The following is a 13,972-nucleotide window of genomic DNA, read 5'->3' as shown; positions in this document are numbered from 1 at the left end:
GATGTGTTTGATGATGTTAAATTATGTGAGTAGGTCCATTGTGGGAGTAAATATGGTACATCCCCATCTTATTCTGCAAGCACTCACACTGAAGCTCCTTTGCGAGGAGGCATTTCAGTATTAATGTGGTGCGTGTGCTAACAGCAATGCCCTGAACATATGTGCATAAAAACTGATCAATGTTTGAGATGACATGATAGAGCCAGACTCGCTCAAGACGTTTTGAGGCACACAATATGACCATGCAGGCAGCTCATCATTTCACTCAGCCTCCGCCCGAAACTGCTTCCCCATGCAGGCTTCAACAACTAATGCAGCAATGCCTTAGCACTGCTCAACTCATCCCTGTGCACTTGGCAGTAACACCAGAAATGATAAGCATTATCACAATGCTTGCCTCCTACTCCAGAACAAGAGTAGGATGCATGCATGATAGCTGAAAACTTCCTGCAGTGCTGCAATAGACAGTTGTACTGCTGCCAAGCCTTGATTTGGAGCAACTTTTGGAGAACCCAAAAGCATATATTGGAGCACTTTGGAGCACTCTGGAGCAGCTGAACTCCAATTCTAGAAATGGCTTGCCCAACAAGAAGCAAATTTTGAAACAGACAATTATGCAGACAAAAAGTTGAATAATAGCTGAAATATAACTGCCTTTAAAAGACCATTTCTATGGGATATCTTGCACAAAGTACTTCATGCACATTTTTACCTGGTGAGGCTTGCCCGATATTGCGTAGTGCATTTGTTCTCTTTAAGCGGGGAAGAGGGTCTTAGAAAAAAGGTTTTATTAATGAAGCCACAGTTACGAAATTTCAGAAAAAAATGCATTTATGAGTGCAGATTCCAAATATGTTTTTTAATTTTATGTGAAACACGTCCTCGTGCACTTACGTAATATTTTAGGTAATTTTTAGCAGAGAACTTTCAAGAAATTTTCCTGCAGAGGACTTGTTAAAATGCATGCCACTGGTCTATATTGACATCAAGGAATGCAATAAGGGTAGAGTTATCATCCTGCTTATCATAGAACATGAGTTATAGGGTTTTCAAATTGCTACCTCAAAAACTGCAAGACAAACTTTGATTCCCGTTTTTGAGGTGAGACATTCAAAACCCTATAACCAGTTTCACTGTATACAGCCCACAGGGTTTAATTCTGGGCCTTGCAGTGCAGCTCATTTTGTGCCAAGAGCATGCCAGAACTATTCAAGACTACAGGAATTCTTGTTCTCACCCATTCTCAGCTGAAGACCTCCCGGAGAGCAACAAGAACACCACTGCGTGGCTTTGAAAAAAACTCGAGGGCAGTATACTTTTGACAAAGGCTGCACATTCATCCAGTGAAACATGGTAAATTACGATGCACAGAGAATATTTTGTGCTGAATTTCCCTGGCAGATCTAGGCAAACAGCCCAATTCTAGAGCAAGTGCTAAAATTGTCAAAATCGAAACCTGCCAACGAAACACAAAACACATCCCGATGGATCACTGTTATTTGTACAGCACAATTAGTTTTGGATGCCTACCAAACTTACATTGTTATAGCTGTCACATCCTAATGCTCATCCTAAGCCGTTTTACCTTTTGTTCAACCCACAAGGGATGGGATGAATAATGTCACAAAGTGATGGATTGTACCACCACTTGTTTGAAGAAGTCGGTAGAAATAAAACGCTAACAAGTGTAGCACTGATGCATACAGGCACAATGCTGCATAGCTAATTTTTTAAAGAAGCACCAATACCAAAATGAACTCATCCTTTCAATATGAGGGAGTGATGCAGTGCAGTCAATCAATGCTATTACAATCATGGAAGAAAATCATAGACCAAGCTCTCTCAAAACAACCAGTGGATAACACACATCTACTGAGGATCAACCATTAGAAAGTCACTTTCCTCATGTAAATAAAAAAAGCTGGTGCCAATCATATATCAAAACTCGGCATTCAATTTTCAATTCTCATCAACATAAATAAAAGTTTAACAGAAATCCCACCAATGCTATTTCCTAGTGTTCATGTTAACGAGCTGCTGTGACTAGAGACCAGATAAATATACTGATTGTTCAGTATATAATACTTATTTCATGTAGATTCTATGTTTATTTCATGTAGATTCTATGTACTTACCCTCAAAGCAGTGTGAAACGCAGCTTTAAGGTTGTTACTGATGGTCATTAACATAGGATCACGGCAGGTAATCATGGCCATGCCAGCTGTCAGGCTTCGCACCATGTGGTGGGCTGCTGCACGCAATCGAGACTCCTCAGGATCTAATGCAAAGTCCTGCACAATGTATCAGAAAGCAAGAGTGCACTTCATGAAGGTCATGCCTAGACACAAGAAGGACTTGCTTAGGATGTTTCCATCACTAAGAACACCGCACAATGCACCACGGTTCTTTCAACACTTCCCAGTCAAGGGTGCTTTTCAACAGCAGAGTCTCAAACAGAGCACAACCCAAAGGCGATTGTTACCACAGATGATACAGTTTAATCTCACCATATCTTCTCATAGAAAGATAGAAAAAAAAACTGATCGTAGGCCATATCAAACTGTTACATCCATCTGCCCAGTCTTACATACAGTAACACAACCTGGTTCCATTTCTCTTGAGAAACTTTAGAATGCTTGAAATGACACAAAGAAAAGCCGCGTGATATAGTTACAACAACTATAGACGTACACACTCTGCACTGCTATGCAGTTGCCAAACGTTCCTCCCGTAACACACTCTGGTGGTTAGTCGAGCTGCACAGAACATGGGATAGCTATGCTCATCTAGCTTGCGGTGCAGATTTCCAGGAGCACACAGAGGTGGCCAAGGAGGGTAATGTGGAAAGGGCAGCACACTCTTTAATACTTCTATGCTTAGCATGTTTTCAGGAGATGATTTAATGCAATTGAATTACTCAACTCCACAGGCCTTGACATGCTGTTCAGTTGAGCAAAATTACATTGTCCATTATTTTTGTATTTACTACTATTAACAACTCGTGCAAGATATCCTTTAAAAATTTTGTTCACATTAATCAGACGTGGAGAACTCGACACAAGCATGCACTCACAACTGACTATTTTGTCATAATACTATATGGTATTCATACTTTCTGCAAGTAGTCTGAGGTTAGGAGCAATTGCACCCACTGATTACTGTGCAGCGAACAGTTGACAAATTTACCGAACTTGTTGAGAAATCTGTTATGTTTGTTTTGGCATGACTTAATTTCATAGCATACTCTACAATATTATAGCATTTCTCTTTGGTACATTTGAAAGATGCAAGTCCAATTCCTTTGTTTGTTCTCGATGTTTGTTGTCCCTTTGTTAAGGCTTCAAAATGAAGTCAAAGATATTGTACTCAAGTATATACTTTTGTGCCACTGCTATAAAATTCCCAAAAGGGTACAGCATTTTCCAGTCTATGCTGTATTTACACGATTGTAAGTCGACCTGTTTTTAAAATTTTGAAAATCCTAAAAAAAATTATGAAGGGTATAAATGGTATAAACACAAAGCACAAAAAAATGTTGGCATTCAACTTCTCATTTGACACATAACTGCAGATCTAGTTAACAAAATGCACTTCGTGTAGCAAATTAATATGAAATTGTTTGCTACACTTTCACAAACAATAACCTGCAAAACAAAAGTAAAAACACACCTTTCGCACAATCTGGTCACATGTTGTAAGTGCAATCTTGAGAGAACGCTCTACTACTGGCATAATCCATTCCTGAATTGCCCGATCTATAGCTGTGCGCACATACTGCTTCAAGTGAGGGTGTGCCTGAAAGAGTGGAAGCTGAAAAGGAAAAAGAAATGTGGTATATTGCACATTATATGAAAGACACAGTAAAAGCTCATCAATTCAAAGTCACTGGCACTGCAAAAAATAGTCGAATGAAAAGAGCACAGCAAAACTTTGTTTGGGAACATGTTACCTTTAATAGACAAACTTGTGATTACCACATATTGCTACGTAAAAGTCAACCCTCAAAGTATAAGTCTCCATACTTTCCTTGCCACCCCCCCCTCCCCCCCTCCCTAGACCGTTTCGTCCTGCGGCTACATTTTGTTTTGTAGTTGCCCACACATGACTGCATCGCAGGGTGCGTACAACTGAGAGAAATAAACGCTTAAGATGCGATCACAAAGACAGCAGTCTGAAGCCAATGAAGGTCAAAAAAGTTGGGCTGAGGCTTAGCTAAATTGTTAAGCCTGGATATCTCGAAGTGAAAAGCTGCGTGGCGATGCTCGTGGTTTAGCTTAAGGTTTTATACACAGGGTTACAATTTGGGTATACCTTTCTAGCTTTTCCAAAACGTGTTGTCTTAGGTATACAAAGCTTGTACAATCGTCTAAGATCCCGCAAATGCCAGTCTTTCACAAACGTCACACACGTGGCCGAACGGGTTGTCCACAATGTCTGTCGTAAAGACCTTGGTCGCGCTGGCACTTTCATTGCGTTTCAACATGTAGTCTGTGTAGCGGCGAGTCTTTACCTCTTCTCCCTAGCGTCGTCGTCTTCACTCTGTTGGCTGCTAACACTGGTAGCAGACGCGGCTAAGAGCCGCTTTTGAGTGTCTTGTCGTCGTCGTTTAGCGAGACGCTCCTCTCGTTGCTCGGGTGTTTCGGTTGCTCGTTTAGCTCTGGCCTTTTCATTCTTTCTTCGAAACCGCTCTACATCTCCCGAAGTACAGTCTTCGCTCACCTGGCCACTCTGAATTGACGCAGCCAAACGGCGCAATTCAGCGTCCTTTTGCCACCGTTTAGCAAGGCGTGCCTCTCGTGATTCTGGCGTTTCAGCCGCTTGTCTAGCCTTGCACTTTTCATACCTTCGCTGCTTTTGAGCCAACTCCCATGCTACCACTTCTAGGTCTTCTTCTCCTCCTTCCATGGCGAAAGGTGAGACGACGGAGGCAGCGCGCGGCGGCGGCGACGGCGACGGCTGCGGCAGCAGCGGCCACCTGCGCTCCGCGTGACATCACTCTGTTTCACGGTCAGACGACGGAGTCAGCGCACGGTGGCTACGACGGCTGTGGCAGCAGCAACCACCTGCGCTCCGCGTGACGTCACTCGGTTTCGCGCATGCGCAGCTGTGGCAAATCTGTAGTGTGGCTCACGCGAAGCCCGGTGTTGACGGGCCTAGTGAAGCTTTTTGCTTCAAAACTAAAAGCAGCGCTCCAGCCTGCGTTCCACAGCCGCGGGCGGCCCAACTGACTAGCAGTAAACCAAACTGCTAACAAACCTGCAGTTTCAGATTCCAGCAAGATGCACACCTAGGAGATTATTTTGAAGCGAAAGCTTCACTACGGCAGGTTTTCAATGGTAGTGTAGTTCCATTTATGACCTTGAAAATCTTTAGAGGTCAAACCGTGGAGCAAAGTCACGTAGACCATGGTGGCGCATATATGCCAAACCAAGATGGTGGGCCACCCCCCAAATTTCTCGAAGGTCAAGGTCAAAGGTTGAAGAGCTGGGACAACTTGCGATGCTGTATGACGGTGATATCATATAAAAGGAATATGAGTAAACAAGCACATCAATATGGAGACAGATACTCTGCTTGACAACAGGGGCGGAGCCACCGTCTGTGATGTCAATGGAGAGCTGCGTATAAATACCAACGGCGGGCCGGTGGGGGTAGAAACCGGTTTTGCGATGGAGGAGGAAGAACATCCTGCCGTGATGGTGCGCTGGAAAGCGAAGCTTCAACTTTTCAATGAGGCTAGGAAGAAACGCCGTGCCGAAGAGACAAGAAGAATGCGCTACACGCGTCAAGAAACGATGGAAGAGTGCTACGGTGAAGAAACTGCAGAAAGTACTTCAGGCGGTACGTCTAACCAGCAACGCACAGTAGGAGGTTTCTTTCACTTCTCACCAGGTTTAACCAAAGCTAAACCACAGGTAATTTTTTGTGCTCTCATGCTATCTACCGCTCGTCCGAGGAAGCGACCACCAGAACAAATGAGCCCAGTAAACAGCGCACAATTTTAATTTTCTTCAGCGGAGCCAATGTGCATGCATATTTGCAACTTTTTTTGACACACAGAGCTATGTGTCCTGCCAGAAACAGGCACCGGCACAGGGTACATAGTAACTGCCGCTCGTCCAATACAACCTTGGACCCAACAAATAGGTCGGATTCACATATAGGTTCAACTCCCCAAATCGGTCTCTCAGGAAAGGTTGACTTATACACGATGGTAATTAAAGTAATCAAAGGTCCCCGTAACCTAATCCCCTTGAAATGGCACAATGCAAACATGTAGTCAACCCATCATAGGCACGCAGCAAGAATGGTCGCTCCTAGGACATGTACTGATGCTGCTAGCGATGGGAGGTGCTTCAATGCCAGCGCCTCAACTAGACATTGCCTTCACCACATCTGGGCTGAAAAGGAGCGACAAGTACATGCACTGATGCCTCTAGTTTGACTGTGTCTTGACAATGCACTATGAACACATTCTTTTGAAACTGGTATCCACGGCTATGTTAGTGAAGCATATAGTCTTCTCTGCAGTTGCACGCTTCGGCGGTCCGCCAGCAGTGCCATACACCAGTTTTGGGGCTGGGAGTACTGGGGAAAGAGCGATTTGCATATCAAGCATTGGTATCGCTCTGTGGCACTGTCTCCTGGCTCCGAGGGACCGGTGCTTCACCAGTTCGCGGCAAAATCAGGATTGGACAATCCCGCGCAGCATCGTGGATCCTGATGGTTTTGATGGTTGTTGCCACACATGTATGGTGGTAGATTCCCGTCCCGACATTCCGTTTAAAATTTCGCACTCTACTGAAGATGCATGCTTATAGGGAGGTGCTGCCAACTTCTAGGACCTACAAGAAGTGTCAGAAAATTGCTTATGGTACTGAAAAGAGAACTGATTTTGATCTTCAACGTGCAGTACCGTTTACTGGGACATGCCTTTGTGGTTTTGGTTTCTCCGCATGATCGCAACTATAGCGTGCGTGTTTATTTTTATCATTATTGGCACTCTCTTGCTGAGGCCCTAAAACACTGATTTCTATCTTTATAAGCACTCTCTTTAGTTTGTTTATGACCAATGCTAGGGGGTAATACTGCGCTCTCAAGGTATACAGAGTTTCCAAATGTTCAATTCTATCTTTATTGGCCCTCTCCTTCGTTTAGTTCTTGCTGATGCTCTCACAGATATTTTTGCTCTCCGGGTTCACTGAGTTTTGAGTTGTTCAGATACCTAGTAACGCGGTGTTATGGCTGCACGCGATGTCTTGTCTTTTGACAATTACAGCAATGGCTCTTCCACCTTTTTGCACTTTCATCTGATCATGTAACAAAAATACTGCCCATAATTTCTTCATCATTTTTCCCGTCTGTACTCACTTCGTTTATCCGCAATCTTTTTCGAAACAATTCGACCATCAAAGGGTTCATAAGGCAAGCCCGGGCCTTTGCTCCGATTTATCTGGTCAAATTTACTTTAGAAATTACTAGGGCATGGAAAATTTTCAAGTTATCTGCGATTTCAAATTAACAGAGCTCAAATTATAGAGGTTTTACTCTATCATAGCCTGCTTAAATCTTGTGGAAACAGATGAACGTAATGGTATACAAACAGTGGCGGAATTCCACAATGAAGGTGGAAAGTAGAGATGTATGAAGTGTGAAACTTCATTCTGAATCAATTTTAAATAATCACTTTCGAGCAACAGCGAAAAAAATTGTAAAGAAATCAACTACTGCATTTCATAAACTTTGCACCACAAAACCACACAAAAACAAGATAAACTGCAGATGATGCATGTTCGTTTTCTTTCCGGCTGAATATGTGTGTATTTATATCATCTTGAAGGTCCCAGGTTGGGCACATTACATGAGGACCCCGGCGGGCAGCTAAAAACAGCAACAACAAAAAATGGCAGTACAAAATAAAGGTAAAAAAAATCAATGATTAAGATGGCAGACAAAGTTAGATGTAGCTAATGGGGATAGCATGGGCAGGGAGGTGATTATAGTTACTGGCAATACAAAAGAACAATGATCGTTGAAATGCAGTGCAGCAGGCACATGATGGGATGACGGCATGAGTGTGCCTCTGCGTGATGCACAGTCAGATGGTGTGGCTATTATTTTTTTTTAGTTAACACTAAAAGAAAAGAGGCTAAAAGGTATAGCCTAGATTTTAGTGCAGTGATGTGGACATTTAATGAGTCTTTTGAGAAAATGAATCTGGTGGCTTGGTTCTGAATGAATTCAAGTGCATTAGTAAGGAAAGTAATAAGGAGGTCATGAGTACCACTAGTATATACGCATTTAGGAAGAACAGACGTTTAAGATGAAAACGGACCTAATGACCTCTTACAAGCAAGTCTACCTTATATTTATTAACCATTGCTCTCATAACGTTGGGAAAAATTATGGAAGTATTACTAACAATTCCAGTGATGCGCTTGTTGTACTGCAAGATAACACCATAAACAATAAGCACTACACTGAGTCTATGTTCAGCACACTTTTGCCATGTTTTTAAAGGAAATTAAAATTGGCACCTGAACTGCTTAGTATAAAATAGACTTCAGTCTAAAAAAGACTCCCTAATGGGAGTCCACATTACATCGAACCAGTCACATATATCACAATCTAGAAATTTACTACATTTGCTGCTCTTTGTGCATTATATAATAAGCAAAAAGAAAGGGTTAATTAAAACCTCATTGAACAGTGATAAACCTTGGCAACGATGTTCGCAAGTCCTCAGCTATTATTATTAATAGCAAGCCAAGTACCCTCACCTGGCTGTTGATCTGTATGTGCTGGGCCAAGTTGGTCATAGAAAGTACATTGATATCATGGTAAGAAAACTGTGGTTGGGGAAAAGCAGCCATTGATGTACCAGTCACACTCATTGCAGAAGGAACCTCCTCAGGCTGCTGTGGTGCCAGTCCCACCTGCACGAATTGCAACGTATGCGCACATACTTAGAGTAGAGCAGACATGATGAGGTATCACAAGAAATTCTGTTTTGTTAGAAGAAAAAAAAATAGAAAGAGGCGCAACATCAATAAAAAATCAAGACACAGATAAACATATAATTTTATTGATGCACCATTTACGTCTGCCTAATTAGCCTCAATTACATGAGCCCTGTTCTGAGTGCACTGTTGATGTCCAGCTATGCTGAGTGAGGTACTGAATATCACTCAAGTATGAATATCAATTACATAGCAACATAAAAATGACTGTAAATAACACGACAAGTTCTATGACAAGTTCAGCTGTCAATGGCAACAAACCGACATTGTTCCCTCAGGAAGCGACAAAATGACACTGTGCAGGCTTTCCAACTAGAACACACACAGAATATAGCAAACCTCTCCCATAGTGAGGTTTTTTGTTTTCTTGCCTTTCATGCAACAGCATCCCAGCAAATCAAGAACAGAGTTACTGTTTCACACTGCATAAACTGAAAACTAGCGTGCGTTAGTACGCTCAGCTTGTATCAGCAGTTTCTCGTGCAGGTTGCTAAGTGTGGCGAGGAATGATCTGGAGTTACGAATAAGGTTCAATTATGTTCAATTGTAACACTAGGGGTGACTTTTCACTCTTATTAAGAGTACAGGAACTCATGTTATGTTGAAGTAAATACTGAATTACACTGCAGTAAAAATAACAAATGTTACTGTTCAAGTCAGTCCGCTCTCCTCTCAATCCCCACCATACTTGCCAATGACAAAATTTGGGAGAAAACAAGGGAGATGGTGGGAGGGCTGCATGCAATGAGAGGTGTCCAAAGGTCGTATTTGTTAACTTTCTTCAACACAATATCTGACTTCATTAATTTTCAGCAGTACCTTTTCCGAAGAAATCTTTTTAAGTGGTGGCGCTTGTTCAACATATATTTTGGAGTGTCGAGGTTATGTCCCAGTGGCCTCTGCTTTCCGCCTCCACCCCCCGTGCCTCGTCTTGAGCAAGGTAGAGACAGCAGTAGGCATATAAAGATAATTCATTTGCAATATTTGCAGCTCGCAGCATCACCTCACAGCGGACCATTCCTTTTTCTATACCATAGGGTTCTTCATTACCATCCCATAAGATGCACACAACAATGCGTGCTGTCCTAGCGCGCTGCCGCCCTCTAACTTGCCCGACAGAAGGATATTTTGTCATTCCAAAAATGAACAGGTCTTGAAAATAGGCTCCCAACTTACTTGCTGAGCGTATGCGTGTTTTCTCACCAGTTTCGTCTATGCTCATCTGTGGAAACACAGGTGGTGGTTCCATGGGCCACATGCTACACCGTCCCTTTCATTAATTTGAGAACGCAGACGACGGCCACCATGCCCCCGGAGTTGGGGTCATGGGCACCATGCCCCCTGCCCATGCCTTTCACTTTCAAAAATTTCGATCTTTTCTAAACTAGTCGCAAACAGCACTTTGCCCCTTGGGAAAGGTGGCACCTCGTCATAAATATACGAATAAGTCCAAATTTTTGAAGTCCAAGGAACCTGCCAGCAGCTGTGTTAGCTGCAGTCACTCTGGCCTAAGCTAGGAAACGAGCGCATGCTAGCGACTACAACTCATTGACATATTGCGTGCAGTGATTTTATTTGGAGAAAACATTCCGTACAAAGTAGAGATTTTTGGGAGAAGAATGAGTTTGCACAATCTGGAGGTTCAGTCAAAATTCAGGAGTCGCCTGAGAAATTCAGGACAGTTGGCAGGTATGCACCACTACCTTGACTATAATCTTGTTATAATGCGTGCTTTTCTTCCTCTGGGCCCTGCACTGCTCATGCAGTCCTAGCTAGCAACATAGGACTGAACGTTAGCACTGCAATTTGTAAGCACTGCAAGACACTTCTATAAGTTCACATAGCATTAAGCACATCGTAAACAGCGAACCTTGATCAGAGGGTTGATGGAAGCATCAATGTTTTGGTGCACAGGAGCCATCGGAAATGTGAAACACAAAGGAGTACTCATACTAAACCTTCCAGTTGCATGTCGTTGTTAAGATGAGACAGGAGCCCTAACACCAAGCAGAGCCCTGCAAGCCAGTGCATGTGAATGTCATGCCGATGCCATGAATGCTTTTAGTGAGCCTCGCAGATTATTCGACATTTACTTTTTAAGAAGGCTCTATTTTTGGTGCTATCTGCATATCAGCATGGTCAAAAAAATAGTCTGATATGATGAACAGCATAAGCATAATGCACATTTACTGTGAAGCTTTTCCATTTGATGCTTTTTAGGCTCGCTAATGATATTACACTTTACATTTGCTTCCTTTGCACTTCGCTTTCGTTTGGCTGGCTTTGGCTTGGAAATTTTTTTTTGTTCTTAACATTTGTTGCATTATACACATTTTGCCTTGTTGCAACATAATCGCTGCCGCTTCTTGTTGAGATTCTGACTCCTGACACAGTAGGCTTTAACGTTTCAGTGAATCATAACGACAAAGCAGTGATTATATTGCTGTTTTTTTTTTTCATTCCTCACATGACATGACCTATGCTCACCTTCGCCATGACAGCCATCGCTCGGCTATTGAAACTAATACTGACAAAGGTGAGAGAAGAAATTCAATTATAAATTACTGAGCAGTCACCAGTAAATGCCATGCAGTTATGTACAGCAGCGTCCTATGCATCATTATGCGTTATGAATGCATTATGAAAATTAGGTGCCTTTATTCCTTTACGGACAGTGCATGTACACCTGCATGAGCAGGTGCATTCAGTATGCCATAAATGAGAAAAAATTATGCCAAAAAATCATGGACAATTTAGTGTGGTTAGGCAAAATATAGATTAGGTGCGCTAGCACATCAGTTTTCATACTGGTTTCAGTGTTTAGGTTTCACTGGTAGGCACACGACAGCAATAATGCGTTAATGGCCATATATGCGGAATTGGACATTCTCTACTGTATATTCGCGGATAGCTGGGAGTCCTCATACCACTCCTGGCATAGTGGTGCAGCAGTTAAGCAATGCACCACTGCCCTGTGATGGCAGATGCTGCTGCCGGTGAGGCTTGCGAGACCCAGGTTGCTCTTCCTGACCAGCCCCTCACAACCGATAATTATAGGGGCTCTGAAACACCTAAGAAAATACGCTCAGCCACTATACTCTCTCATCGTCTACACCTGAGCCAAATTATGCACTTCTACACACACAGGGAACCCACAATCATGCGCGAAAGTAAGGGCGCGTTTCCACTCGTCCAAAAATCTGGCGAGCGAAGCGGATTCTCTCGCAGGGAAAACTAGGACCTGTTCTATCCTGCTGACGCTTGGGCGAGGCGGAACTGCCGCGCCGCTGCCGTTTCTCGCTTTTCCACACACTTCCCGGCCACCACATCACCGCTCGCGGAATACACAGATATGGTTATAAAAGAGCATAAATCAATGCTGTCTATGTACAATAACCGTATGCTTAGTCGCGCCATCTGCTTTTCAGGACTGGAACTAGTACTGTCAACAAAACCGGCGCTCCTCTTAAGCCTAGTAGCAGCACAATTGTCACTCTAAATAAAAAATAAAGCAAATTTATCACTTATACGTTTACTTATGGGTGAGGTGAGATAAAGCGATGGACTGGTGTCCCATTTATGGCCAGTGAACGCGCTGAAAAAGGCCACGACGACTAATTCATTCCGAGGCGAGGGGTCCTGCGTCGAAGGGCGCCACTATGTTTGTCGCCGCGGCGGCGGGTGAAATCGGTCCCGGCCCGATCGGTCTCGCCGTGCAGCTTTCCGCCTACGTCTGCATCAAAAGCGGCCAACTCTGCTTCGCGCGTCGGATTTTTGGACAAGTATGAACACGCTTTTAGAGAGTCCTTTCCAGCGACTTTTCATTCTAGTGCCCTCCTCCGTCGCTCGCTCCTGCATAATTCTGTTCAGAGATGGCTATTGGTTAGAATCTTTCAGGCGTCACGCAGCTACGATGGTTGCGGCCAGTCAGCATGAGTCGCTCCGGCAGGTCAGAAAGCTTCGCACCCTTGGGAATTCCCACATGCGTTTGTAACCTACAAAGGAGAACTGACCCTTGCAAAAAGTGAGAGGAGAGCAAAAGGTGCGAAGACGCTGAAATTCAAATTTTGTCTACAAATAACCCAGCTTTTACAAAAGGCACTAAAAAAAATCTCACTGGAGGATAATCGTAAAGCGGTGTCCTTTAACATCCCAGGAATACTGCACCTTTATTGATAGCCCCTTTCAGAGCCCCTTTAATTTAACTGCCACCAGCCACAGTGGCCAGTTTTCTCACAGTCCAGTGGGCCTGTGATGATGCCATGGGTCATGTGACCTAGGTGGGCCAGCTAGGGACCATACAGATATAACAGCAAAGTGGCTGAGTGGAAGCTTTCATGCTAACGCACTAAAATGATGAGACACACGCAGTAACAGGCAGCCTTACCTGTGCCACAGGCACTCCAGGGCCCGCTACCGCTGTCACAACCCCTGCAGGGCCCTGGGACGCCAAGGGTGGTGGGACAGCAGAAGGTGCCACAGTGGGAGCCACCACGGAAGGGGGCAGTGGGGGGCTTTCCACTTTATGCCTAGGTGACAGTTGTGGGTCAAGCCGTTTGCGACGCTCCTGATCTTTCAGGATCAGACCAGGCTTCAGATCATTGATGTCCAGGTTCAGGGTCTTGCATAAAACCTCAATCTCAAACTTTAAGTTCAATTTCAACTCTGGTTCTCGGTGCAACTCTGACAGCACATCTAGAATTCCCATGGTCCAAGGATTTGGAGGCTTGAAAACCTGGTGAAAACATTACATATGAGAGCTTAGTCTAGCAGCAACCCAGGGGAAGGAGAGAAAAAAAAAGAAGAAAGAGCTCTAACATACCCTGCTCTTTGCACATGATTCCAGGACTTTGGCAATAAAAGGTACTACATAAAGCAGTTCCTGCTGCCCTTTGTGGTACGCCTCAACGAGCAGGGACTTCACATCCATGTCCTGAAGAGAAGAATATAAA

At 43.7% G+C, this 13,972-nt stretch overlaps 1 protein-coding gene across 1 annotated transcript in view; it reads right to left on the bottom strand.

Annotated features, from left to right (window-relative positions):
- Not1 (CCR4-NOT transcription complex subunit 1) overlaps positions 1-13,972 on the bottom strand; it is a 145,462-nt gene that overhangs the window by 54,675 nt on the left and 76,815 nt on the right. Inside the window, 5 exon segments of the mRNA XM_077646286.1 lie at positions 2,136-2,291; positions 3,670-3,810; positions 8,781-8,936; positions 13,408-13,755; positions 13,843-13,953. Coding sequence (XP_077502412.1) covers positions 2,136-2,291; positions 3,670-3,810; positions 8,781-8,936; positions 13,408-13,755; positions 13,843-13,953 — 912 coding nt within the window.

This window comes from Amblyomma americanum, chromosome 1 (genome assembly GCF_052857255.1).
Source record: "Amblyomma americanum isolate KBUSLIRL-KWMA chromosome 1, ASM5285725v1, whole genome shotgun sequence".
Lineage (NCBI taxonomy): Eukaryota > Metazoa > Arthropoda > Arachnida > Ixodida > Ixodidae > Amblyomma > Amblyomma americanum.
This window is presented reverse-complemented; position numbering and strand designations above follow the sequence as displayed.